General features: G+C 42.8%; 1 protein-coding gene across 5 annotated transcripts in view; it reads left to right on the top strand.

Annotated features, from left to right (window-relative positions):
- The window catches only part of CREBBP (CREB binding protein), a 131,595-nt gene that overhangs the window by 62,286 nt on the left and 42,330 nt on the right, over positions 1 to 26,979 (top strand). For 3 of the 5 annotated variants that reach the window (XM_033428930.2, XM_004270237.4, XM_033428931.2), the window contains exons 4-8: positions 14,739 to 14,979; positions 16,319 to 16,432; positions 24,570 to 24,812; positions 26,222 to 26,324; positions 26,605 to 26,751. In XM_033428930.2, the coding sequence (XP_033284821.1) occupies positions 14,739 to 14,979; positions 16,319 to 16,432; positions 24,570 to 24,812; positions 26,222 to 26,324; positions 26,605 to 26,751 (848 nt within the window). The remainder of the gene's footprint in view (positions 1 to 14,738; positions 14,980 to 16,318; positions 16,433 to 24,569; positions 24,813 to 26,221; positions 26,325 to 26,604; positions 26,752 to 26,979) is intronic. The other 2 variants (XM_033428929.2, XM_033428928.2) reach the window with 1 other exon arrangement.

The following is a 26,979-nucleotide window of genomic DNA, read 5'->3' as shown; positions in this document are numbered from 1 at the left end:
GGAGGGCATTCGTAATTCCACTTTAGACATGCTCCTCTTGAGATGATTGCGAGATGTGTAGGTGAAGAGGCCAGGCAGATGGGTAGACATACAAGTAGGGCAACCACTATCCATCGGGAGCTGGCAGTAAGCATGCTATGGTAGAAGGGCTGTGGAGTGGATGCCGTGGCTCAGAGGGGAGCACAGGAAGAGAGACCAGGCAGAGGAGGAACTGGCAAAGGGGACAGCAAGGGACTGATGTCACTGAAGCTGAGAGAGGAGATCGTTTGGACAGGCAGAGATGGTGGCTGCTGAGATGGTGAGTGAGATGAAGACCAAAGAGCATTGCTGGAATATTCAGGGGATCTGTGGGACGGTCAGGAAGCATGGAACATCTTCCGTGAGACTTAAGTGTGGCCCGTAGTCATGGAGATGTGTTGATCACCAAGGTCTATGTGCTGCCTGGAGCTCCAAAAGGTTCAGAGACCCTATGGCAAATGGGGTCCTTTTGAGGGCATATATATCCCCAGGACAATATTCAAAAGCAAATACCACATCTCCCTAAATTTTCACATGGATTTCGTTGCAGCTGTGTCTTTGGCCATTTTATTTGTAATTTCTTAACTTTCTACAGATTTTTGAAGCTTCTTAGAACTTTTACCATATTATTACATTGTATTTCATGATTCTAAGATGCAAATTTTTTTCACATTTGTAGCATCTTTGAAATCAGGATGTATTTTAGAAACAAACAAGTTTTAGGTCTAACAAGACGCAGTATGTGTACTAACTACGTTACTTGTTCATAATTGTAATTAATAAGAGTGACAACTATTAAATATATATTCACTGTCCAGTTTTCTAGGATAGCTCACATGGATATAAAAATTTCAAAATTATGTAAATTTTACTGACAAGAACAGGTTTGGGCAGGGGTATAGGTTGGGTTGTCTTTTGTGGCCTGACTTCAAGGTCCATGTGGGCCTTCTCGAAGGAGAGATTTGCATGAGAGTGCGTGGGGTGGGGGAGAGTTGTTCAGGGCAGTCCTCTGGAAGAGGAGGCCACCTGATTCCTTGGTGACATTACCCTTCTTGCCATTTTCACCTGAAAAAGTCATAACACGGAGAGCAAGGGAGCATTTGCAGGAAGGAGGGAAATACATCATTTGTCACTGGATTTGTCAGTTAGGTCATTGCTGACCTTCATGATGGGTCTGGGATTGTTTTAAAGGAGCACTGTTTCGAAGTGGGACACATCTTGGGCTTATCTAATCTAAGAAAGTTTGGTGACCAAAGGGGCCTCATCATCAGTTTCTCTCACAGAGTCTCCTGTGGGGCTCCCCAGTGCGGTCTCCTACAAGGGTTCTTTCTTTCTTTCTTTCTTTCTTTTTTAACATCTTTATTGGAATATAATTGCTCTACAATGGTGTGTTAGTTTCTGCTTTATAACAAAGTGAATCAGCCATACATACACATATATCCTCAGATCTCCTCCCTCTTGCGTCTCCCTCGCACCCTCCCTATCCCATCCCTCTAGGTGGTCACAAAGCACCGAGCTGATCTCCCTGTGCTATGTGGCTGCTTCCCACTAGCTATCGATTTTACATTTGGTAGTGTATATATCATGTCACTCTCTCAGTTCGTCCCAGCTTACCCTTCCCCCTCTCCGTGTTCTCAAGTCCATTCTCTACGTCTGCGTCTTTATTCCTGTCCTGCCTCTAGGTTCTTCAGAACCTTTTTTTCTGTTTTTTAGATTCCATATATATGTGTTAGCATGCAGTATTTGTTTTTCTCCTTCTGACTTACTTCACTCTGTATGACAGACTCTAGGTCCATTCACCTCACTACAAATAACTCATTTTCGTTTCTTTTTATGGCTAATACTCCATTGTATATATGTGCCACATCATCTTTATCTATTCATCTGTCGATAGACACTTAAGTTGCTTCCATGTCCTGGCTATTGTAAATAGAGCTACAGTGAAGACTGTGGTACATGAATCTTTTTGAGTTATGGTTTTCTCAGGATATATGCCCAGTAGTGGGGTTGCTGGGTCATACGGTAGTTCTATTTTTAGTTTTTTAAGGAACCTCCGTACTGGTCTCCACAGTGGCTGTATCAATTTACATTCCCACCAACAGTACAAGAGGGTTCGCTTTTCTCCACACCCTCTCCAGCATTTATTGTTTGTAGATGTTTTGATGATGGCCGTTCTGACCGGTGTGAGGTGATACCTCATTGTAGTTTTGATTTGCATTTCGCTAATGATTAGTGATGTTGAGCATCCTTTCGTGTGTTTGTTGGCAATCTGTATATCTTCTTTGGAGAAATGTCTATTTAGGTCTTCTGCCCATTTTTGGATTGGGTTGTTTGTTTTTTTGATATTGAGCAGCATGAGCTGCTTGTAAATTTTGGAGATTAATCCTTTGTCAGTTGCTTCGTTTGCAAATAATTTCTCCCGTTCTGAGGGTTGTCTTTTCATCTTGTTTATGGTTTCCTTTGCTGTGTGAAAGCTTTTAAGTTTCATTAGGTCCCATTTGTTTATTTTTGGTTTTATTTCCATTTCTCTAGGAGGTGGGTCAAAAAGGATCTTGCTGTTATTTATGTCATAGAGTGTTCTGCCTATGTTTTCCTCTAAGAGTTTTATAGTGTCTCGCCTTGCATTTAGGTCTTTAGTCCATTTTGAGCTTATTTTACAAGGGTTATTTCTAATAGAAAGTTCATACGTGTTGGGGTTTTTTGTTATGTTGTTTTGAGAAAAACTAAGAACTGTATTATGGAGACTTTGCCATTCTTAAAGTTGTAATGGAGGAAAATCATCAATAGTGCTGCTTATTAAAATTGCTCACAGAAGAATAAAATAAAATAGCTCATGAGAATGGTGTTAGGATTTTGGTCGTGTGTCAGAGAATTTGAACTTGGAGGCTTTGGACGAGGCCCCCAGGCAGCTGCTGATTCATGTCTCTAAAATGAAGGAAAGTGTCGCTAGTACTGACTATCCATGCAGAGGAGGGTTGTAGAACTGTGTTCTGTGTCCTGCCAGAATAACAAAGATGTGGGATAGTGCCATTAGCTACGGCTCTTCCAGGGCAAGCTGTGTGTTTTGGGGTTAGTCCTCTCTGTTTCTCAGCATGTCAGTGGACCCACTGCATCAGTGGGACTGATTCTTGGGCCCCACCCTGCCCTCCTGGTTCAGAATGCCTTAGAAGAGGGTGAGGAATCTGTGTTCTTGTCTGTCACTGTTATTTGTGAAACTTTAGTTTTTTTCTCAGTTTTCCAGTGTATGCCACCTACTTCCCTGTAAGGCGGTTCAGGATAATTGCCAAATAGATGGACTTGTTCTTTCTTTTGCACTGGAACTGCAGCTTTAAATAAGCTCCTCCGGTGATTTTGATGTAGATTAGTCTTTGAGAGCCACTGTCCCCTGCAGTGTCAGTGACCTGATGCCCGGCTGCCCCACTGTGGAGTGGGCTACTTTGTTAGTCTTGAGTCCACTTCAGTACTTCAGAAGGCTTCCCTGTCTCCCTCCACCTTTTCTGTCTTATTCTCTTATGATTTTCTGTCCTCCATGTCCAGTTTCTGATCACTGAGGGAGCAAGACTTGAACTGATTGAACTTTGTGAACCCAAGGGTCTCCTCTTTGTTGTTGTCTTTGATTGGCTCATCTCACAGTTTTAGTTGCCCTGCGGAGATGCTGATGTTCGCATACCATTGTCCACTAGCTCCTTGTACTTCACAAGCATGAATTTAAAATCACTGGTGGTCTAGTATTTCCCTCTACCCTAGGACTGGGGAGAGTGCTTCCCGGCACTGTCGTCCTTCTCTGGAAACGACGAGTGAAGAGTCTTGTCAGCTCTTCACCGTGAGAGCAGTTTCTGTATAAAATCACTCTGTGGCTATGAATTATGCCTCAGTAATTGAATTGGAAAACAGGGGACAAGGTTGGGAAGTGAGCGCTTGCCTGTAATTATTAGCCATCCAAGTGTTTTTGTAATTTTAGGAGTTTACCTTTCGTATTCTCAACTTATTGCCTTCACCTGTAACTTGAAGATCTCTGAGAAAATGTGTATGTGAGGCCTTTGAAGAATAACTTTTAGTTCTAAAATTCTTATTAGTACCTGTATAAATCCTTTCTACTGTTTTAACTCATCCCCTTTTGTTTTGGTAATAAATATCAGCTGGGAAACATAGACTAAGCACAAAATATGATGTGTTGCGAATATCAGGAAACTATAAATGGAGAAAAATTAACAGTATTCTTTGATATTAGGAACCAACTGTACGTATTGCAAGTACTCAATCAAGATCATTTAACTTCTTTCCAAGATGAGTTTCCATTAACCAACAGTGTCTTTTCTAGGGTCTAATTAGCGTAGCCTTTTCTTCAATGAAACTTTCTGGGTAAAACAACATAAATTATCTCCAGAGACATTCAGCCCTCTCACTTCATGTAAAGTAGAGACTCAGTAGGAAGGTTCTTCATGTCTAAACAAGCTGCGCCCACCACATACTAGTGTTGGAATTTCTGCCTGCTCGATAGCAGCAAATACAGGTGTTTCTGGAAAATGAAGTGACCATTTTAAGAAGACCTCAGTAGACACCTTAAAAGACTGTATTAAAAGAATTAAAAATTAAAAAAAATTTTTAATAAAAAATAATTTTTTAAAAGGAAGAAGAACTCAGTAGATAGCACATTTAATGGATCTGGAAGGAGATAGTCGTAGCTACCAAAAATGTAAGTGCAATACTGTGTCTGAAGAGCCAGGAACCACAACAGTCTTTTTGCAGCCCTAATTACCCTAACTTCTTTTTACTTTTTTCCACAATTATCTGAAATGGCCCTAAGGCTCAAGTCACCAAAAACGAATTTTTCAGTCAAATGATTAATTTGCCAAGTTATCAAAAACTTACTGTAATAAATGTTCTTGAAGAATATGTTCGTATATATTGATGGTCAAGAAGATTATTCCTTAAAAGTTTTTAGTAGATTGGTAATTCTCATTCGGTGAATGGGCCTGATGCTGTGAAGACCCCTTAACTCAGTTAAGACCTGCTGGTCTGGTTGGCCTGTCACCTTGGCTGTTGGAATAGATTCAGCAGCTTTTACCTTTTAGGGTTTCTTTGCACAGGTGCATTTGACCACTCAGCCCTCCATGGCAGACCGACTCTCTGGGTCGGAAGGAGTGACCTTAGGGCAGGGGAGAGAGTGGGTCTGTCCAGTTGTCAGTCCTGTGCCTTGGCCCTCTGGCTCACCCATCGAGTTTTCTTTCTTGACTTAGCCATTTGTTTTCTGCTGTGAAATCACAGCATTTCTGATTTGGAAGATTGCTTAGAAATCATTCTGGTCCAGCTTGCTCATTTTAAATTATTTCCCTATTGAATTTAAATCTTAAATTGGAAGGTAATCTTATTTTTTTTAATCAACAAACACCAAGCAAGAAGGAGAAAACACAGAAACATTATTCCTTCTATCTAAACAACTATGTTCGGTTTCTTACCAATTGATCTTTATCATCTCAGGTGATTATCACTTCTTCCTAGTTTGATAGCTCTGCATTTAATGAGCATATTCTTTATTTTATGACTGCAAAGCTTTGTGTACCCAGCTGTTCTAGGGTCCTTCTGGGGGAATCAGAACAAGCAAATATTGCAGAACAACGCTTTGTCCCACCTGGTATTTGCTTTCTTGTCATTTTCTGACTTTTAAGTGGAGGTTGGGAAGAAGTAAAGTTTCCAGGTGGGCCAGGGGAGTATGTCAGAGGAGTGTGGGTCTGGAGTCCATCAGTAATGTAGAATGTCTGGGCCAGGTTGATCCTGAAGGGCCATATCTAGGAATCCAGCCCGACATGAATTGGGGGCAGTGGTTATGTGGCAGGAGGAAGCACTTTCATTCCCTCTTCTGTCTTGGTCAGTGTCTGCTTCTTACTGTTTGCATTACAGAGTCCTTTGCAGACATTATAATCTGTTCTTGGACGCTTCATGGAAAATAACTTCCTTTTCTAGAAAGCATGCCAGAATAAACTTTATTATACATACTCCTTGTGCATATCTGTGATTCTATCCTTAGGATAGAATAAAGGGCATTTTAAAAAATGGGGTTGGTGCTGATTACTCAAACCTATGTAACAATAGCACAACCCTAATAAAAATACATCAAACTCCTTTAAAAATTAAGGAATACACCACAATAAATATAAAATGTTTGCGTTTCAAGGTCGTGTGATGGACAGGGGTGTAAATGACGGTTGAGTTATGGTGACAAGTGACACATGCAAAGAGCAAAGATCTAGCAAAGACTGAAAAGGGGTGAGTGGGCTGTACCCTCCACAGCCCTTAGATCATGTGCTTTGTGTTCATCTGCTGTTTCTCATCGTTCAAAATGCTGACAGGCATGGGTGGGGGGGTCACAATTGCACCAGTGTGACTCCCACGCCGTGGTAACCTCCCCCTTCCATGATTAGGAATTGCATGTGATCTGATGGGAATTACTGAAATGCAAATTTCATACATTTTAAGGCCTTTAATGATACTGTTATATTGCCTTCCAAGAAAAGCCACGAACCAGGTCACTAGTATCGCACAGTGCTCCCAAGGCTGGGGATTATCACTCTGTCCTTTGATAGGAGGAAATGGTGTCTTATTATTTTGATTTGCATTTCTTGATTACTGGTAAGAATTAAAGTACTTACGTTTAGTATGCTTTTATTTTTTGAGTTGCTTAGTTCCTGTCCTTGGCCAGTTTTTCTGTTAGATTCTCTTAGAATGCTTTATAAAGCAAGGTGGGCAACCCTCTGACAAGGTGGGCAGCAGGAGGGTTAAAAGGTGGGCAGTCTACTGCTAGATCCCCTTCTCCACCACTGCCCAGTGCCACTTTGGACCCTGAGTTAGTCCTCCCTTGGGGGTGGGTGGGTGGGTATTAAATGAGCTGATGCTGTTGGGCACTGAACACAGAGCCTGGCACAAAGTCCTTGAGAAATAAAGACTGGCCAAGGAGAGGAAAAAGAATAATACCTGCAGTGTTATTTGCTTTGTCTTGTGTGTTTCAGATATTTTTCCTAGTTTGTTGGTTGCTATTACAGTGGCCTGGCCCTGGCGCTTTTCCATTATGCATGGCTGCCGCTGCATCAGAATCACCTGTGGCCCTTTTGCTCTTAAATGTTTTGTTTTATTCTAACTGTAAAAGTACATACATGTTCATTTTGGAAAATCTTTAAAAAGTAGAAAGCTAAATATAATAAAGCACTCCCTGTGGAACTTTAACAAATAGAAATGCCTCTGGCTCCGCCCCAGATTAGTGAATCATAGTCCCTGGGAGGGACAAATGGGAAATCTGTATTTGAAGAGGTTTTACTAGGGATTGGTTAGGAACCACTGCTTTATTTACATATTTTTATGAAGACCTTTACCACTTTTGCATTACAAAATATTCATTTAATACTTTCTAGTACCTTTACAATTTTTTTTTTTTTTTTTTTTTTTGTGGTACGTGGGCCTCTCACTGTTGTGGCCTCTCCTGTTGCAGAGCACAGGCTCCGGACGCGCAGGCTCAGCGGCCACGGCTCACGGGCCCAGCTGCTCCGCGGCATGTGGGATCTTCCTGGACCGGGGCACGAACCTGTGTCCACTGCATCGGCAGGCGGACTCTCAACCACTGTGCCACCAGGGAAGCCCTACAATTTTATTTTTTATATTTAATTGTTCATTGTTTTCTACTGATTCTTCTGATCCCTCCCAAAGTGGAATGTTTTTTGTTTATAAAAATAGTGGACACTTGTAAAACATTCAAACAATACATAATTATAAACACGATCGCACCCCTGCCCAGAGCTAACCACCAAATAATCTTAACAAAGTTTTTCTAAGAACAGGTACAAAATATAAAGTTAATAAAGAAAAACCAAATGACTTTATGGTACTATTTTATAACTTTCCTTTGTAGCTTAATATGTTATAGACAGCTTTTCATGAGAGCATGAAGGTCTACATTATTATTGTTACTAATTTCGTTTGCCTCAATCATTTTGCTATATCTCACAATTTTGGGTGGGTCAAGGATTTGGTTAGGGCTTGGCTTTGGGCCCTTACGTACCATGTGGCTTTGACTGGGGTCACTTGAGGTCCACCTTACTTTTCATGACTGCATATGATTTCATGAGGTCTGTAGCCATAATTTTTTTTAATTAGTCCACCTTTGATAGGCATTTAGGAGTTTTCCAGTATTCAGTGATTTAATCAAGGCGTGGTGGCTGTCTTTGTACATACATTTTAGCACACTAGTCCGGTTACTTCCCTAATAATAAGTTATAAGAAGTAGAACTACTGGATCAAAAGAAATGCACATTTTTCTTTTTGATACATGTTGCTTTCCAGAGTTGTACTAAATTGCATTATCACCAAAATCTCTGAAAATTGCTGTCTCTGTACCCTCATTGATACCATTTTTTTTTATCTTGGTCATATTGATAGGTGAAAGATGTCTCTTTGTTCTCATTTCATTTCTTTGATGCTTAGTGAGATAGAACTCATTTTAAAACAGCTTTACTGAGATATAATTCATGTCCCATACAGTGTTCCTTCCCCCTTTTAAAGTGCACAATTCAGTGGCATTCAGTGTATTGTGTGACCATCACCAACCACAATTTTTTATTTTTAAATTTTTTTCTTTTTTGATTAATTAATTTATTTTTTGGCTGAGTTGGGTCTTCATTGCTGCACACGGGCTTTCTCTAGTTGCAATGAGTGGACGCTACTCTTCGTTGCAGTGAGTGGGCTTCTCATTGCAGTGGTTTCTCTTGTTGCGGAGCACGGGCTCTAGACGCACGGGCTTCAGTAGTCGAGGCACATGGGCTCAGTAGTTGTGGCTCTCAGTCTCTGGAGCCGCTGCAGGCTCAGTAGTCGTGGCACACGGGCTTAGTTGCTCCACGGCATGTGGGATCTCCCGGACCAGGGCTCGAACCCGTGTCCCCTGCGTTGGCAGGCAGATTGTTAACCACTGTGCTACCGGGGAAGTCCGCCAACCACAATTTTAGAGCATTTTCATATCCCAGAAAGAAACTCTGTACTTTTAGCAAGTTCCTTCCATTTCCCCCAGACCTTCAGCCAGATGCAACCACTAATCTATTTTCTGCCCCTATGGATTTACCTATTCTGGACATTTCATAGAAATGGAATTATACAATATGTGGTCATTTGTGACTGGCTGTTTTCACTTAGCACGATGTTTTTGAAGTTCATTCATGTTGTAGCATGTACTGGTACTTCCTTTTTTGTGGTTGGATTATATTGCATTTTGGATATATCACTTTTTTCCATTCATCAGTTGATGGGCGTTTAAGTTCGTTCCACTTTTTTGGCTGTTAGGAATAGTGCTGCTGCAAACATTTGTGTACATGTTTTTATGTGAACATATGTTTTCAATTCTCTTGGGTGTATATGCTTAGGAGGGGAATTGCTGGGCCATATGGTAACTCCAGGTTTAACCTTTTGAGGAACTGCCAGAGTGTTTTCCAAAGTTGCTGTTCCATTTGACGTTCTCACCAGTAGAGTGTGTGAGAGTCCAGTTTTTCCACATGCTCACCAACACTTGTTACTGTCTCGTTTTTTTAATTGTAGCTACCTAGTGGGTGTAAAATGGTACCTCAGTGTGGTTCTGATGATGGCTAATAGTGCTGAGCGTCTTTTCATGTGCTTATTGACCATTTGTATATCTTCTTTGGGAAAATGTCTGTTCATATCCTTTGTCCATTTAAAAAAATTAGGTTCTTTTTATTTTTTAATCATTAGTTGTAAGTGTTTTTTTAATACAAGTGCCTTATCACATCTATGATTTGCAGATGTTTTCTCCCATTCTCTGGGTTGTCTTTCACTTTCTTGATGGTATCTTTCAAAGCATAACAGCTTTTTATTTTAATGAGGTCCAATTTATTTTTCTCATTGATGTGGTTTGTGCTTTTGGTGACATATCTAAGAATCCATTACCTAATCCAAGGTCATGAAGGTTTACTCCTATGATTTTTTTTCTAAAAGTTTTATGGTTTTAGCTCTCATATTTAGGCCTTTGATTCATTTTGAGGTTTTTTTTTTTTTTTTTTTTGGTGGTACGCAGGCCTCTTACTGTTGTAGCCTCTCCCGTTGCGGAGCACAGGCTCCGGACGCACAGGCCCAGCGGCCATGGCTCACGGGCCTAGCCGCTCCACGACATGTGGGATCTCCCCGGACCGGGGCACAAACCTGTATCCCCTGCATTGGCAGGCGGACTGTCAACCACTGCGCCACCAGGGAAGCCCCATTTTGAGTTAATTTTTGAGTATGATGTGAAGAAGGGGTCCACCTTCATTCTTTAGCATGTGGATATCCAGTTGTCCTATCCTTTTTATCCCTGTTGGTTGGAAAGACTATTCTTCTCTCCATTTAGTTGTCTTGGCTCCGAGGTGTAGAACGTTTTTTATGTTTGTTGTTTATTTGTTTTGTGAGGTATCTGTACATTTTTTTTTGGCCCAACTTTTTAATGGAGTAGTATCTTTTTTTTCCCCCCCCCGAGTTCTTTATATAATAAAAAGTGCCACAACCTTTCTGGAAAACAATTTAGCAACATATATAAGGAGCTTTAATAATGGCCCTATCTTTTGACTCACTGTTTCCACTTCCCAAAAACAACCGTTTTCCCTGTTTTTCACTTTTTAAATTTTGCTGTTTTTCTTTATGTTAAGTTTTTCTTATTGTCCTGCTAAAAGTATTTTTTCCTAGTATTTTTATCCATTTTAATCTACTTTATTCACTTTAATTCACCTGGAATTTATTTTATATTTTAAGATGATACAAGGATCAAAGATTGCCGCCACAGCCGTCCAGTTTAAAATACCACCTGTATAATACACTAATTTTATATGTACATGTATCTTTTTCTAGACTTATGTAAAGAAATCTATAGCTTTATAGTTTTGGTATCTGGCAGGATAGATTTCTCCTTCATTCTTACTGTTTTTCAAAATTTTCTTGGCTATTGCAAAAATAAATTTGCATAAAATTATAAATTACTTTGGGGGGAATATGCAGGTTTTGTTCTATATGTTTAAAGGGAGGTTCTTGTCTAAGCGCTTTTTTTCCATTCTCCATGCCCGCCTGGACAGTGGGGACTGAGCAGGGAAGTTGGTAGAGTCTGAAGGCTGCTTCTGACAGATTTCTGCAGGAGTTCATACACCTCTTCTGTCTTGTTGAACACCAGTCTGAGAGAGGAGGAACTTAAATGCACCCTAAGTTTGTAAGCACTTTGCAAACTGGAATAGCCTTGAGCAAGTACGTGGAGTTATATGGGGAAGGCCAAACACAGGGACACGAGACATGTCTTCTCTTCCATTTTGCTGCAGACTCATCTTCACCATCCATTATGTTTTTTGAGACACATGTAAGCAGTGTGTAGAGCTTATTAAGCATCTACAGATAGACAAAGTAAAGACCAAGGTTTGAATGTGCTGTATAGTTTCCAGCCATGCTATTTCTACATGTTGAGGTTTCAATATACTGTCACGTATAGCTCAAAATATGCTATATTAAGAACATCCCAGATGAGAAGCAATGTGTTAATCTTTAATAACTTTAAAAAGTCTTTTTGTTTTTTTTTTTTTGTGTGCTACGCGAGATTCTCACTGTTGTGGCCTCTCCCGTTGCGGAGTACAGGCTCTGGACGCACAGGCTCAGCGCCCATGGCTCACGGGCCTAGCTGCTCCGCAGCATGTGGGATCTTCCCAGACCGGGGCACGAACCCGTGTCCCCTGCATCGGCAGGCGGACTCTCAACCACTGCACCACCAGGGAAGCCCCTAAAAAGTCTTTCATAATTTAATCATAAGGTTGAGATTTTTACCAGATTTTTGTATGATACATATTTTTTTGTATGTAGCATTTCTGTATTTTAAGAAATGGGAGGAGGACAACTGGCTGGATTCTTCAAGTCAGTGCCATGAGAAAATGGGGGAGGGGGCAGGAGATGAAGAACTTTAAAGACAATAACCAGATGTAGGGTTTGGGTCTGAATTGGGTCTTGATTTGTGCAGACCAGCTCTAAAAGACATTTTGGGGGCAAGTAGAGAAATTCATATAGGGACTAGATATTAACAGATATTAAAGAATCCTTCATTTTGGGCTTCCCTGCTGGCACAGTGGTTAAGAATCCGCCTGCCAATGCAGGGGACATGGGTTTGAGCCCTGGTCCGGGAAGATGCTACATGACACAGAGCAACTAAGCCCATGTGCCACAACTACTGAGCCTGTGCTCTAGAGCCCGCAAACCACAACTGCTGAGCCTGAGTGCCACAACTACTGAAGCCCACGCGCCTAGAGCCCATGCTCCGCAACTAGAGAAGCCACAGCAATGAGGAGCCCGCGCACCACAATGAAGAGTAGACCCTGCTCGCTGCAACTAGAGAAAGCCCAGGCACAGCAATGAAGACCCAACACAGCCAAAAATAAAAACAAATAAATATATAAATTTATTTTTTTAAAAAATCCTTCTTTTGTTAGATGTGATAATGGTATCCTTTCCTCTCTATTTTTCCATACGTTTGAAATTTTTATAAATGCAGAAGAGACCTAAACAAGGATCATCTTATATTTCTCATATTCTTCTATTCCTATTGATTTCCGCTTGGACTTTCTAGTCCATGGGAATAAGTTGATCAGTTCTGAAACATTTAACATTGATACTGAATGCTGCTGGGGGCATAGTCACAGGCTATTGGAGCTTTATTTTAAAGTACCAGAAAAAAAGGAGAGGGTACAGTTTATGCCCAATCATGGGAGATTGTATAAACAAGTGTATAGTCACATGTTCACTACACATCATACTACAACTTAATGGTATGGGACAGAACCTGGAGTAAATACGAAGCCAGATGGTTCATGCATACACATGTGCATAGGAAAAAAGACTGGAAGAAGAAAAACCTGTCTGTGCTTCAGTAGTGGACTCCTGGCTGTCAGGATTTCACATGTTAATTATTTCCTTAGTTCTTTTGCTTTCCACATTTTCTACCGGGTGCATATATTGTTTATATAATCAGGGAAAAAACAGACATAAGGAAAAGAGGCTGTTTTCTCTACCAGTCAGGAAGCTCGACCTCTCAGCTTGAACTTTGTTTTTGCTTTGGATCCTGGTTAGGCTTCCAGGGGTTGTGCTCCTGAGCAAAGCCAGGCGGTTTTTCTACACACTTATTTTCTGAGTTCTCATCACGATAAAACCAAAGCACAAAACCCTGTAACTTTTTAAAAATGAGCTTTGGTTCATTAAGAAATAATTTTATACTTGGTTTTCCCCTAATTGCAGGTGTATAGTTTTGATTCTTAATTTGGAAAATCAGAGTGGTGGTGTACTTCATGGGAGGCACTGAGTGTTGTGAAATCAGGCGAGGAGTGTGAATGTCAGAGCAGAAGATAGAAATCCCTGAACTATGGATTATATTGTTGCATATTAGGAACATTACATTTCTCTGATTTCACAAGTTTCTTTAGTAAATTTGTGTGAAGAATGTTGGTAGTTAGTAAAGAGTAAGAAGGTGGTCTCCACAGGTCACCTTTTCCATTTTCTTTGCAGTTAAGAGATATGGTTGGTCTGGCCTATTACTTTGAAAGGCTGAGAGCAGCTAAACTCTATTTTTGAAACTTTAGCAGATCATCTAATACTTTTAGAAAAAATATTGTCAGATGTCTGCGTAGAAATTTTAATGGAAGGCAAAGCATTTGATAAGCATTAACAATTGTACTGGGTGGTTGTATTCAAGATAAGTGCTGTCTTATTCTCTTTTTTAAAAAAAAACTTTTTATTTTATTTATTTATTTTTTGGCTGCGTTGGGTCTTCATTGCTGCGCATGGGCTTTCTCTAGTTGCGGCGAGTGGGGGCTACTCTTCATTGCGGTGTGCAGGCTTCTCATTGTGGTGGCTTCTTTTGTTGTGGAGCATGGGCTCTAGGTGCTCGGGCTTCAGTAGTTGCAGCACATGGGCTCAGTAGTTGCAGCGCACAGGCTCTAGGGCGCAGGGGCTTCAGTAGTTGTGGCATACAGGCTCAGTAGTTGTGGCTTGCAGGCTGTAGAGTGCAGGCTCAGTAGTTGTGGCGTACAGGCTTAGTTGCTCCATGGCACATGGAATCTTCCCGGACCAGGGATCGAACCTGTGTCCCCTGCATTAGCAGGCAGATTCTCAACCACTGTGCCACCCGGGAATTCCTGTCTTATTCTTTTAGGAATGCTGCAAGTATTGTCCCTCTGGTCACAAGATTATGAAATCCAAAGGGTGGCTCTGATTCTTATGCTCCATCAGATATTCGCAGTGGGTTGTGATTGGTCAGGCCTTGACAATCTTTTTAATTAGGTTGAATCATATGAAATTGCCAATGTTTGGTCATTTGGGCCTAGAGAAACAACAGTTTCATATGGTTGAACCTAATATAGTAACAGCTTTTCGTGCACTTGTGTGTATTGTAGAGTGAATTGGGTTTTTGTTACTACAGTTTAGAATAAGCATCGCTTTCTTGCTCTCAGATGATCATACAAAAGTGAACTTTAACCAGCCTTGCTTCTGAGTTGGTTTATTTCTGTGCCTCTGGATCTTCCTTAAAGTTGCCAATGAGCTAAAGAGAACCTCACCAGCTGCCTTCTCTCTGTGGCTGATACTATCCATCAGCTTTAACATTAGTTTGAAAAATAATTAATGAACGTGAATTGGAACTCTGAAAGCTTATTAAAATATTTTTATTTGTTTTATTTTAGTCTCAGATGCAAACATCAGTGGGAATTGGACCCACACAGGCAATTGCAACGGGCCCTACTGCAGATCCTGAAAAACGCAAACTGATACAGCAGCAGCTGGTTCTACTGCTTCACGCTCATAAATGTCAGAGGCGAGAACAAGCAAATGGAGAGGTTCGGGCCTGCTCTCTCCCACATTGTCGAACCATGAAAAATGTTTTGAATCACATGACACATTGTCAGGCTGGGAAAGCCTGTCAAGGTAAGTGCCATTTTCTGAAGTCCTGGGGGCAGAGTTTAGGATGAAATTTGCCTATTATTCTCAGGCACCTCTCTTGTTAATAAGGTTCCCACCACCAACGTCCCCACACGCCGACCAGTCAGATGCCTCTGGACACTTACCTGCTGAGGAGAAAGACGATTTGGTTTTATGATATTCTGTGAACTTCTGCTGGCTGGGGCTGTGCCCTGCATTTGTTCTTTTCTGCCTTCCTGTGTCACGGAAGACCTTTGTCCCTTCTTGACACTGTCTTTGTCATAACTGTTTAGATCACGGTTTTCTTTTGGACAGTGTAGCTCACACACATACACGCATGCACACGCCCTTCCCAGAACCTAGAGCATCTGTCTTGCAGTCGTTTTGTGTGCCCACACTGCCAGGGGCCCACTGTCTTGCTCCTCCACCTTTTCGTCTTGAGACTCATTGGGATACTGGTGAAGTTGTCCTGGGTGACTGTCTGTGACGTGGGGAACTATGCACCGTATCATCCCTGCCTCTCCTTCCTTCCCCTCCAGGAGGAGGACTCAGGCGAGTCACGTGCCCCGCCCCCGCCGCCTGCTCTTCAATAGCAGACACCCCAGTTCTCCCGAAGAGACTGCTTCTTACTAACAACTCTACTTCCCTTTACTCTTTATTCTCTTTCCTTCTCTTCAAACTTGTGCTCCTAAACCTTGGGGAGAGTCTGTCCCTGATCTCCCTCTTTCCCTTGTGACATTTGTGAGTCCCAGGTGTAACCCTGATCCTGATGGAAAAGCAGAGGAGGGTCATGCTAGACCTTTAGAAAGAAGTGACAGCACCTTCACATGGAAGCAAAAATAAAGAAAGAGGGACCAGGCACAGCTGCCCTCTCAAGTACTTTGAGAACTGCCCAGCGTCCCCTTCAGAGTCTCCACAGACCTCTCATTTGCTTCTGTCTATATTTCTTCAGCTATAGTATTTAGATGGTTTCATCCTTAAACATAATGTAAAATTTTTATTGTAAATAGTGACATCGCAGAATTATTATTTGTTCTGCCTTTCATTCCAGTTGTGCAGTATTTCAGGGCGAGTAGTTTTTGTTTTGTTTTTGATTTGTGGGCTGAACCTTATTCACCATCATTCATAACATTGCTTCTATGGGAAGTTTTTGTTTGGAACTCTCAGTAGTTGACTTACAAACTTTTTGGAAAATAGCCTGTTTGTAAGTTGAGGACTGCCTGCACTGTGCTGTGGTTACACTTGTTACCATTTTTTTATGGAAGCTGGCATTATAATTTAGGTGTAATTGAAAGCGTGACAATTTGGATAGAAAAATAACATCTCGTTGTTTTTCTGGTCATAGTTGCCCATTGTGCATCTTCACGACAAATCATCTCTCATTGGAAGAACTGCACACGACATGACTGTCCTGTTTGCCTCCCTTTGAAAAATGCCAGTGACAAGCGAAACCAACAAAGTAAGTGAGCATTGGGGGTAGAGAAGCTTGGCGATGAGATGATAAGCTATTTCTAAAGAGAATACAGAGGAGTAGGTAGGAAGCAGGGCAGAAACTACTAACCGCAAAGTATAGTGGGAGCAGAGGTACCAAGGTGGAGACCTGAGGGTGAAGCTCAGCTTAGCGAGTAGGCAGGTCCTCCATGTGCTCAGTGACATGGTCGCTTTGGAATCCCCCCCACCCTCCACCTCCAGCACTAGAATTGGTCACAGCAGAGCAGTTAGTGCAAAAGAGGGGCGTCACTTTGTTTAGAGAGCCAAGAGCCAACATGATGACTCTTCATGTTTCTTGACAGATACTCAGTATCTGAGGATTTGAGTGTCATGTCACTATAATGGCGGCGACTTCGGGGTGAGGGGTGGAGTAGACTGGACACTTCTTTTGGAATTACTCTAAAGTAAGTTTTGAGGACTCCGTTTTCTAGAAGAGTCAGGGGGTCAGGGTAAAATCCCACGTGTAGATGTTTAGGAGGTTTTCCTCCTTGGAGATGCAGTTCCCAGATCTAGTTGCATAACTAACAGTTTATTCAGCACAAATCGAGAGTCTCTGCACCAGGACTGGCTGCATCCTGATCATTCCCATCGTTTTGTCATCTTTCCAGTCGATCTTTGTAGCCTTTAGCTGATCGGCTAAGCAGCGCCCTGCTTAGGAGGCCTGTGTGTGGCTCCCAGGGGCTCCCTGTAGGCATCAGAGCAGGGAAAGGATGAGCATCTCTCCCGAATTTTAAGTCCCTTCCTGTCATTTCCAAGGTGAAACTGTGGTCTTTGGGTGTGTCCCTCAGTTTGGGCAGATAGGCCGTGCCCTTGAATCTTGTGTCACCCCTTGGGCTGGAGCTGCTCCCCGTGACTCCAGCACCGTCGTCTTCATCTTCCTCCACCTCATCTGTGCTGTCTTGCCAGCCTCCCCTGTTTGTCGTTATGTGTTCATTACTCTCATTCTTCTTGATCACCTGCCTCAGACCCCACTGCTGCCTGCAGAACATGTGCTGCTTTTCTTTCTGGTTGTTTCCATGTGGCACAAGGAAAGATGGACAAGCACACTGTTCCTCAGAGCACTGTGCAGGCCACATGCTTTCCTCTCAACAAGCCCAGCTCCTTCCTTCCAAAAGGGTCCCTCACGAGCCTGCCCCACGTGGCTGGGTGTCCACGGCACAGGAGAGATGGTCCAGGGCCACAGGCCTGTCATCCTCCCTCCCTCCCTGCAGAAGGGGTCATACTAAGCTTCCTTTAAAAGTCACTTTCCTAAATCAGTTAAATTATACTTTGATTAACCAAAAATTGAATTAATACACAATTTTCCAGGACATCTCTTATATAAAGATCTAGGAGTCTGGGTCTTCTAGAACCAGATATTTGGGACAGTAGTTCTAGTGGAATGCAGTCTGGTTTTCCTTCAAGTTAGTGTAAAACATTTTTTTTAACTAGTATGTTGTGATGGTTAGTTTCTTGTGTTTTAGGATGTATTTCAGTAATAGGCGTGTTTTGTTTTGTTTTTTTTAATTAATTTATTATTTTTGGCTGTGTTGGGTCTTCGTTTCTGTGCGAGAGCTTTCTCCAGTTGCGACGAGCGGGGGCCACTCTTCATCGCGGTGCGTGGGCCTCTCACTGTTGCGGCCTCTCGTTGCGGAGCGCAGGCTCAGTAGTTGTGGCTCACGGGCCCAGTTGCTCCACAGCATGTGGGATCCTCCCAGACCAGGGCTTAAACCCGTGTCCCCTGCATTGGCAGGCAGACTTTCAACCACTGCGCCACCAGGGAAGCCCAGTAGGCATTTTAAGTGCCAGAATATTCATTTGTCGAGTTTGTGGTTGTACAGTATTAATTCCGTGAGTAATGAATTAAGACATTGTTCTTAACTTTCAATTTGGGGCTGTGGATTTTCTGAGCTCTTCTGGTTTTTAATATGTATTGCCATGACAATTGTAAAGATTTCTCTTTTTAAGAAACACTTTGTGTGGTTTTTGTTTTAAAAAAAAAAGAAAAATGAATGTGGGTTTTTTTTTTTTTAGACTCCTTATAACTGCCTGACTGTTGTGACAATTGATCCAGTGCGTGCTCTCAGAAGTGGTAAACCACAGTGTTTCTCCTAGTCATAATGTAAGGTGTTACCAGAGTGATTTTATAATATAAAGTCACAGAGAAGGTGTAGACTAACTTTGTGCAAGGTTTTGGCAAATTTTCATGAAAGAAATGAAAGTGCTTTCTTTTTTTTGTTTGTTTTTGGTTTTTTACATGCTTCTCAAATTACGTTTCTGCTCTGAGTCTATTCCTTTGGCTCTAGCACTATAGTTTTGTGAGTACAAAGGACTTGGATAGGCTGAGTGAGAAAGTTGCAGCAATATCTTTTCTGTAAATGTTTGTTGCTGTTCCTCCTCTCCTGAAGCAAGTTGTGCTTATCATGTGTGAAATGGGGTTTAGGCAATAGAGAGGAACTGTGGATCTGACCCTCTAGCAGCTGAGAGTCAGCTCCACTGTTAGAATATATCCAGTTGACCCTTGAACAGCTCAGGGGTTAGGGGCACCAAACCTCTGCACAGTCAGATATCCACAGCCCGGGACTTCCCTGGTGGTCCAGTGGGTAAGACTCTGCGCTCTCAGTGAAGGGGGCCTGGGTTCGATTCCTGGTCAGGGAAGTAGATCCCACAATGCATGCAGCGACTAAGAGTTCACATGCCAAGACTTAAGAAGTCCGCATGCCGCAACTAAAAGATCCCACGCGTCACAGGTAATACCCAGCGCAGCATAAATCAGTCAGTCAAACCACGGCCTTCCCACTGCATTGGCAGTTTGGTTCCTCCGTGTCTTTGGTTCTGCATCTGCAGATGACAGTGTGTGGGTGTCATATTTGCTGTTGAAGAACATCTGTGTGTACGTGGACCTATGCTCTTCAAACCCATATTGTTTAAGGGTCAGCTGTACATTGAAAATGATGTGACGATGGCATCAGTCAGAGGAGTGAGGTAGAGGCAAGTCAGTATTATAAGCAGTCCTGGCAGGGAGGATCAGAGTGTGCTGGAGGGTGGGGCTGGGCAAAGCCCAATTTCAATAAAATAACAATGGAAGAGCATTCTAGATAGCACAGCTGATATGCCTGCAAGGGCACAGATCTGACTGGATTCAGAGGTTCCTATGCTATAGTAAGGTTTGTAGTGGGTGGTAAGGACCCCTGGGGACTGAGACACACCTGTGTCCACCAAGGCTGTGCTTTCCAGGCACGTTTTCCCACAGATGCTCACCCTACCTGGTGCACACATCCTACTTATCTAACTTCTCTCACTGATGTCTCTATTGAGAGAACCTGCCAGAATCACCTGTGGAGCCTACACAGTGGTCATTGAAAGGAAACTCAGACCTCTTTGGCCTGTGTTGAGATTTTGTTTAATTTTTCCTTGAGTTGTTTTCAAGAGATTCTGCAATCACTGATCTTGAGTTATCCATCCCTTATAGAGATAATCAGATTTTATTGAATAATTAGGACTTTGCAAGGTATATACCTAATGTCAGTCCTGGCATCTGACTCCCAGTAAATTCCAGTACTGTACAGGGTGGCAACGGGGACAGGGGCTGTGGGAACACATGACCGAATTCTCTATTTGAATTCATGTTGCCTCATCAGTGGGGTTATTGGTACTCAGCATGTGGTCCTCAGACCAACTGCACGGGCACCCCCAGGTTGTGTGTTAGAAATGCAGAAAATTGGACCTCATCCCAGACCTTCTGTGTTACTAGACTACATTTTAACAAATTCCCAGGTGATCGGGACATGCTGCTCTGAATGCGTTGAAGGGCAGAGTGTCTGTTCTGGAACTTTTGAGAAGGTGTGAGTTGTTCTCTGGGGGAAACCATGGGTTTCCCAGCTCAGACCAGAAGGACTGTCAGAATGGGTGCCCCAGGGTCAGCCCCAGAGCCACACCAGCCCACTCACTGCCCAGGGCTGCCTGGGCCCTGGGCTGCACCTCGACGTGAGCCTCCACAGGGTCTCAGTCGGCAGTCCCCAGACCTGTGACTTGAATACCTCTACTGGCTTGATGCTCACTATCTGGCCCTGCTGTGTGTGCCAACTTTAGACTCCTCTGTGTGAAATGCATTCCTTCAGGGTGTTGAGTCTTCCTTAAAACGTGCCCTCATGACGCCTGCCTGGTGGTCAGCGAGCACTTGTGGGATGGCCGCCTGTTCCACCTGAGGGCTCCCCAGAGACCCTCAGCCACCTCTGACAGCCCTCACTCGGGTAGGGGCGGGGAGCAGAAGCGGGCACGGTAGCCTCTGGCTGTAGGGACAGAGAATTGGGCTTGTTTGCCCTGATTTAAGTACCAAACCTTCGCTGGTGATAGACTTCATCGGAATAGCTTTGTCCTTGCTCTTCTGGGAGACACAGGGTTGCCACTTCTGAGTCTTTGGCTTCTGAGGAAAACCTGCTGCAGGGCGTGCATTCTTGCTTGTTGGTGGCTGTGATGGGAGGCCTGGCCCTGGGGCTCAGGTGTTCCCCTTTGTCATTGTGCCCTGTGCTGTACACATGAAGATGCTGGAGAGGAAGGGGGGTCCTGGTGCACAGTGCATGTGAAGCCCTGTGCTGTGGGAGCAGCTCTGCAGAGACGTCTGCAGGTCTGAGTAAATTTCAGCTTGGCTTTTTCAGTGGAAATCTAAGTGATGACCAGGTAGTAGATGCTTTGCCTGCTCCGTGGCATGTCCCCCACCAACCTCACAAAGCTTTGGAGTTCAGTGTGTCCATTTTCATTGGATTTACAAATTGAGCACAGTTTTATTGAGAATGACTGGGGGGACTGGAACTTCTGGTGAATTGAATGTTGCAAAGCAGCAGTGTATAGCATACATGGACCCTCTCCGTGAGGCTTTGTGCTCACTGGGGAAGGACTGCCTTGAAAAGTGGTGGGTGAGTCCTGGGCAGAGCCAACTATGAAACTTGGCCTTTTATTTCCTAAGTCGTGGGCTCCTGGTATAGCTGCAACAGAAGGGGAACGGTGGGTCATTGGAGGGGTTGGGGGTGTTTTGATGTAGCAGGAATGCCGACTGATACTCAAGGGAGAGGAACCCACACTGTATTGAGATGTATTGAGACATTGTGTGATGTGATATTCTAAGGATTGATTGTGTATGAAACATAGCATTGAGCTCTAAGAAAGAAAATGATGTAAAAATCGTAAAAAGAACAAGAGGTTTTGACATTTAAAGAGGTAAATGGGAATTCCCTGGTGGTCCAGTGGTTAGGAGTCTGCACTTTCACTGTGGGGGCCCAGGTTCGATCACCCCCGGTCAGGGAACTGATATTGCACAAGCCTTGCAGCATGGCCAAAAAAAAAAAAGTGGGGGGGGGGCAAACATCAGTACAGCAGGCTGTATTCTCAATGATACCAGATAAATGAAGCCTTGCTGTTTTAGCACTCCTTTCATTTTTGTTCGGCCCTAAAGCCCTCAGTGCTGGGAGGGCACCTGTTATACTGCCGCAGCTCACCTGCACCTCGTTTCCCTGTGCTGGGCGCCACAACATGGGAGGAATCCAGATGCGTCGCACACTGGTCCACCCTTTAGGGAACGTGCAGGGAAGAGGAGATGAGCACCATTGAATCTGATATGGGGTCCAGAGCTGCGGCCTTACATTTGTCAGTATTATCAGATAAATTTGTTGCTCTCCCATCAGACCCTCTGCTCTGTGAGTGCATATCCCGGAGCCTCGCAGAGTCCCCAACATCCAGTCTGTACGCAGTCTGTGCAGCAAGTTGAGTGAATGAGTGAGCGAGAGAGTGCAGGAAGCTCAGATGCCCAAAGAGAAGCAGAGGCCCAGGAGACACTGGGGGAATTCAGGGAAGACTTAACTGCTGCCCAAGACACCAGCAGGATGTTCACGGAGAGCTAGAGCATCTAGCGCTTTTACCCCTTTCCATCAGCTGTCACCCCCATAGGAAATGCCTGTGTTCCCTTACCCTTATGAGATAATTTGTGTTATCTCATAGCAGCATTTGGACTCAAATTGGGCCATGCGTGTATGTTAGAGACGCTTTTTGTTTGTATTTTGTTTTCCTTTGTCTCTAAATTGTTAGAAATGTCAATTACCAAATGCTTGCTTGTCTTCGGATAGATGTGTTTTCTTTTAAAATAAAAAATATAGTAATGTTTACATTTAGGACATAAATGTAACACAAACAAAAAATGCATTGACCTTGTCAGCAGCTTCCACGAGACATGCTGGCTGCCCCATAAGTGGCCTTGAGCTTGGGAATGGCATTTGTCCTAGGATGTGGAATTTTGGCTAAAAGGATGGCATTTGGGGAAGTGTGGACGCGAATGGATAATAGCAGGAAGAAGTGGTCGCTAATGCAGCTTCACCCAGAAACGGAAGGCCACGTACACCTTGTTTCTTTAAATTCCTCTCCCTCCACAATTGATCAATATGTGTATCAACGTAGTCTGTGTCTGTTCTTTCTTATACCACAAGGTGATAGAAAAATAAGTCATCCTACCATTATCACTTTGCTTTTTACATCATAGTTCTTTTAGAAAATTTAGCATGTCAGTTTCAAGAGTACAGTGTCATGTGTTTAAAGTTTTGTGGAGTATTAGCTATTAGGAAAAAAACACTTTTATAAGGTATTATACATGACTTATTTCAGCTACATGCTTGTCATAAAGTGTACCTTGGGAACTGATTTTCATTTATAACAACGAGGTGCTTGGTGTGTGTAATTGTGTCTAATGAGCATTAATGAGTTTGAGATCTGAATATCCTTATTAGAAAAATTAATAGTATGGAATGTGTAATTATCAAGTTTTGGGGTTTTTTTTAACACATTTCGGTTTAATTAAGTTACTCTGTTAAGTATTTGAGTTGTTTATGTTATAGTTGCACTGATGGTAATGTGAGAATATTGTTATTACACATAAGGTAATTGAATTTTAAAGAAAGGCTTTGTGATAGTGTTTTTTAATGTATCAGAGAGCATATGTTATAGTATCAGTTTTATAAGCTGCTGTTTATGACATGACTATAAAGCTTTGGGAAGTTGGAAAGAAAGGAGATCTTAAGAATAAGAATAAATGGTATGACATAAAACTTCTGCCATATATTGAGTGCTCAGCAAAGGAGGACATTTGGATGGATGGATGGATGGACAGACGGACGGATGGATGTTTGGGGCCATCTCTGTTAGCTTTGAAGCCCTTGGGAATGGGACTCTTTATATTGCCACAGATTTTTCCTTTAGTCTCCGGGGATCAGGCAGGAAGAAGGGTAGCTGGAGAGAACACCCTGCGAGCCAGCCGCAGGCCAGGCCAGGCCATGGGAGCCGAGGTTGGCTGCCGAGGCTGAGCATCTTGACACTCAGTTCTGAGTATCAGCGGTGCTGAGGGGACACCAAGCCTCGGTCCATCACTCATTTCAGCTAGATAGTCACTCTGTCAAGTACAGCATTTCTCGAACAGCTTCACATAGCAGAGAGCTCAGCATGGTGTCCTCCTGCATAGGAAACTCGTAGGAGAGAAAGGTGTGGTGTTACCTGGTCACTGTACGCTGCAGTTTCAAGGAAGTGCACTTTTGTTTTTTGGAAGGTCATGTCATAGATCTCAAGTTATTAATAAGTAACAAAACTGACCAACTAGGTATCACCTCTGCTCCTTCTGTTAATCCTTCTGTACCTATGCAGGTGAGGAGTAAAGGACTTGGGAGAGCGGCAGCAGGGGGGGGCTCCTTAGGTCATCTCAGTGGTGGCTGATGACCCCCAAAGAATCCGAAACTTTCTGTTGTTACACGTTTTCTATTTCCCCAGAACCGACTTCTTATGAGTCTCTAGATTTAATACATGAGGACTTTGATTAGGTAATCACTGACTTTGTGGTCTGTTGTTTTCTAACATAGAAGCTTGAATTTTTCTTCAGCTTTTTGCTCTTCAACTACTGCTGTGCAGAATAGATGAATAGAATGGGATCCTTCTGTCTGCACAGTTCCTTTCTTGGTAGCCTTGTTCCAGTGTTTCGTGACATACATAGGTGGTCTTCTGATAAAATTTTACTTGCTTTTCAGTAGTTTTTAAATCATTTGTGGACTTCTCCCTTTTACTTATCTTTTTTGTTTGTCTGTTTGTTGTTATAGCCATCCTGGGGTCTCCAGCTAGTGGAATTCAAAACACAATTGGTTCTGTTGGCACAGGCCAACAGAATGCCACTTCTTTAAGTAACCCAAATCCCATAGACCCCAGCTCCATGCAACGAGCGTATGCTGCTCTTGGACTCCCCTACCTGAACCAGCCCCAGACGCAGCTGCAGCCTCAGGTTCCTGGCCAGCAACCAGCACAGCCTCAAACTCACCAGCAGATGAGGACTCTCAACACCCTGGGTAGGTGAAAGAACTCTCAAGAATTTCTTTGTCCACATGCAGCATTGAGAATGACAAGTCTTCCTGGAACCCAAGGCTGTTTTCAGTTACTGTTTTTACTTTAAATTCAAGTTAATATATGTATATATATTATGATGATGGTATCTTTTAAATGATTGAAATAAAAAACTTCCAGGAAAAGGCTAAAGTGTAGGGTGCACAGAAGATGTTACAGGCTTGTAAAATGAATAGCATTTGCAAATGAACCAATATTTTTGTTGCTTCTGTCTGGACAGTTTTCATAAGGGCATTTCATATGGCTCAGAATACAGAATCTCACAAGTTAGAATTAGGGTTGTACCACTTGCACTGACTCTGAGTAGACCATTTATTTGACAAAGAACCTGAAGGTGGGTACAGCTCTTAGCACGTCTTGGTTATGGGCTACCTCATGGCTGGAGGTGACCAGCCTGGACATGAGGAGGTTAACAGGAATCTCAGAAAATCTCTTCTGTCTCAGACTTCTCCATGGATTAGTGTTTCCTAGTGTCATCTCACCCCATTAATTGCCAGTGTTTCATCATTCAGTCACATCTCTCCACAGTTTTTGCCATCTCTGCATAGTGTCTCCTTAATGTTTCTCTTCAAATTGGCATAGTCCTTTTAAACTCAGACTTAAGCCAAACAGTTATGTCAGTAAGTTAAATCAAGGTTGTTGTGCTAGTTTTTTTCTTTTCCTAATAAAATATTTTAACCTTAAAAATGTCCAGTTAAAGACATCTCATCTGTTGCGTTTTGGGAAATAATCACCCTAATGCATCTCTAACTCCTGCTGGCTAGGAGACTGGGTTGGAGCCCTGAAACCTGCATTATAATCTAACTCTACTCCTATTGGTGATATAATCTGGAACAAGACTATTAACTTCTCTGTATCTCACCTTTTTCTTACTTTAGAATGGATACTGTAGATAAGTTGACCTTTTATCTTCTTCACCTGCACTTAAATTTCTATGATTTTTACCTTCTGATATGCAAAAAAAAAAAAAAGATGATGAGCATGTATGTGACAGGTTAGCTTACTTGTTTAGGTCATGATATTAATGAAGCCAGAATCAAAATTTGAATCTGCAGATGGATCATTTCTGGTTTTTTTCTGCAGCCACAGAGCACTCATGATGCCAGCCAGCCTCCATAGAAATGCCTTTCTTTAGTTATAAAGTGCAGTGGGAAGGAGACTGCAACTGAATTTATACAACTTGATCACCGTTGTTGAAAATATAACTCCCAGAGTTCCTGCCATAGCGTTTATTATTATAACTTATAAGAATCATTTATTTATATGTGATTTTTTTTTTTATCTGTTATCAGGACTTTAAAGTGTATATTATAGTTCAGGAGTTGGTTGATTTCTTTTCTTTCTTTCTTTCAAGGAAATAACCCAATGAACATTCCAGCAGGAGGAATAACAACAGATCAGCAGCCACCAAACTTGATTTCAGAATCAGCTCTTCCAACTTCCCTTGGGGCCACAAAGTAAGACCCATGTTTCGTTTGGCTCCGATCTGAGTGACAGTTGCGTGTGAAAGTGGGCTGGTAACCACGGGAAGCTCTTGATTCTTTCTAAATGTGTGATGCTCACCCTTCCCTCCTTCCCTCCTTCCCTCCTTCCCTCCTTCCCTCCTTCCCTCCTTCCCTCCTTCCCTCCTTCCCTCCCGCCCTCCCGCCCTCCCTCCCTCCTTCCCTCCTTCCAATACAGTTTAAAGTTCCATATGGTTGACGAACCTTAGTTAGATAAATCTTACTCTTTCCTTAGCCCACTGATCAATGACGGCTCAAACTCTGGAAACATTGGAACCCTCAGCACTATACCCACAGCAGCACCTCCTTCCAGCACTGGCGTTCGGAAAGGCTGGCACGAACATGTCACTCAGGACCTGCGGAGCCATCTAGTGCATAAACTGTACGTGGCCACCTCGCCCATTATTCACATGTGATGGAAACATTTTGTGACTGATGGCGATGTGACAGTTTTGCAGTTTCATCAATGTCTGATTTAATTCCTAAGTGTTCTCTTGTGCCCCAGGTGATTGTGCCCTAGCAGCTGAAGGGGGTCACATGCTTGTGACCCAGATGCTGCATCCCCAGTGGGTCCTACAGAGGGACATGAACTGTGACGCATGTTGCAGGG

This window comes from Orcinus orca, chromosome 16 (genome assembly GCF_937001465.1).
Source record: "Orcinus orca chromosome 16, mOrcOrc1.1, whole genome shotgun sequence".
Taxonomy (NCBI): Eukaryota; Metazoa; Chordata; class Mammalia; order Artiodactyla; family Delphinidae; genus Orcinus; species Orcinus orca.
This window is presented reverse-complemented; position numbering and strand designations above follow the sequence as displayed.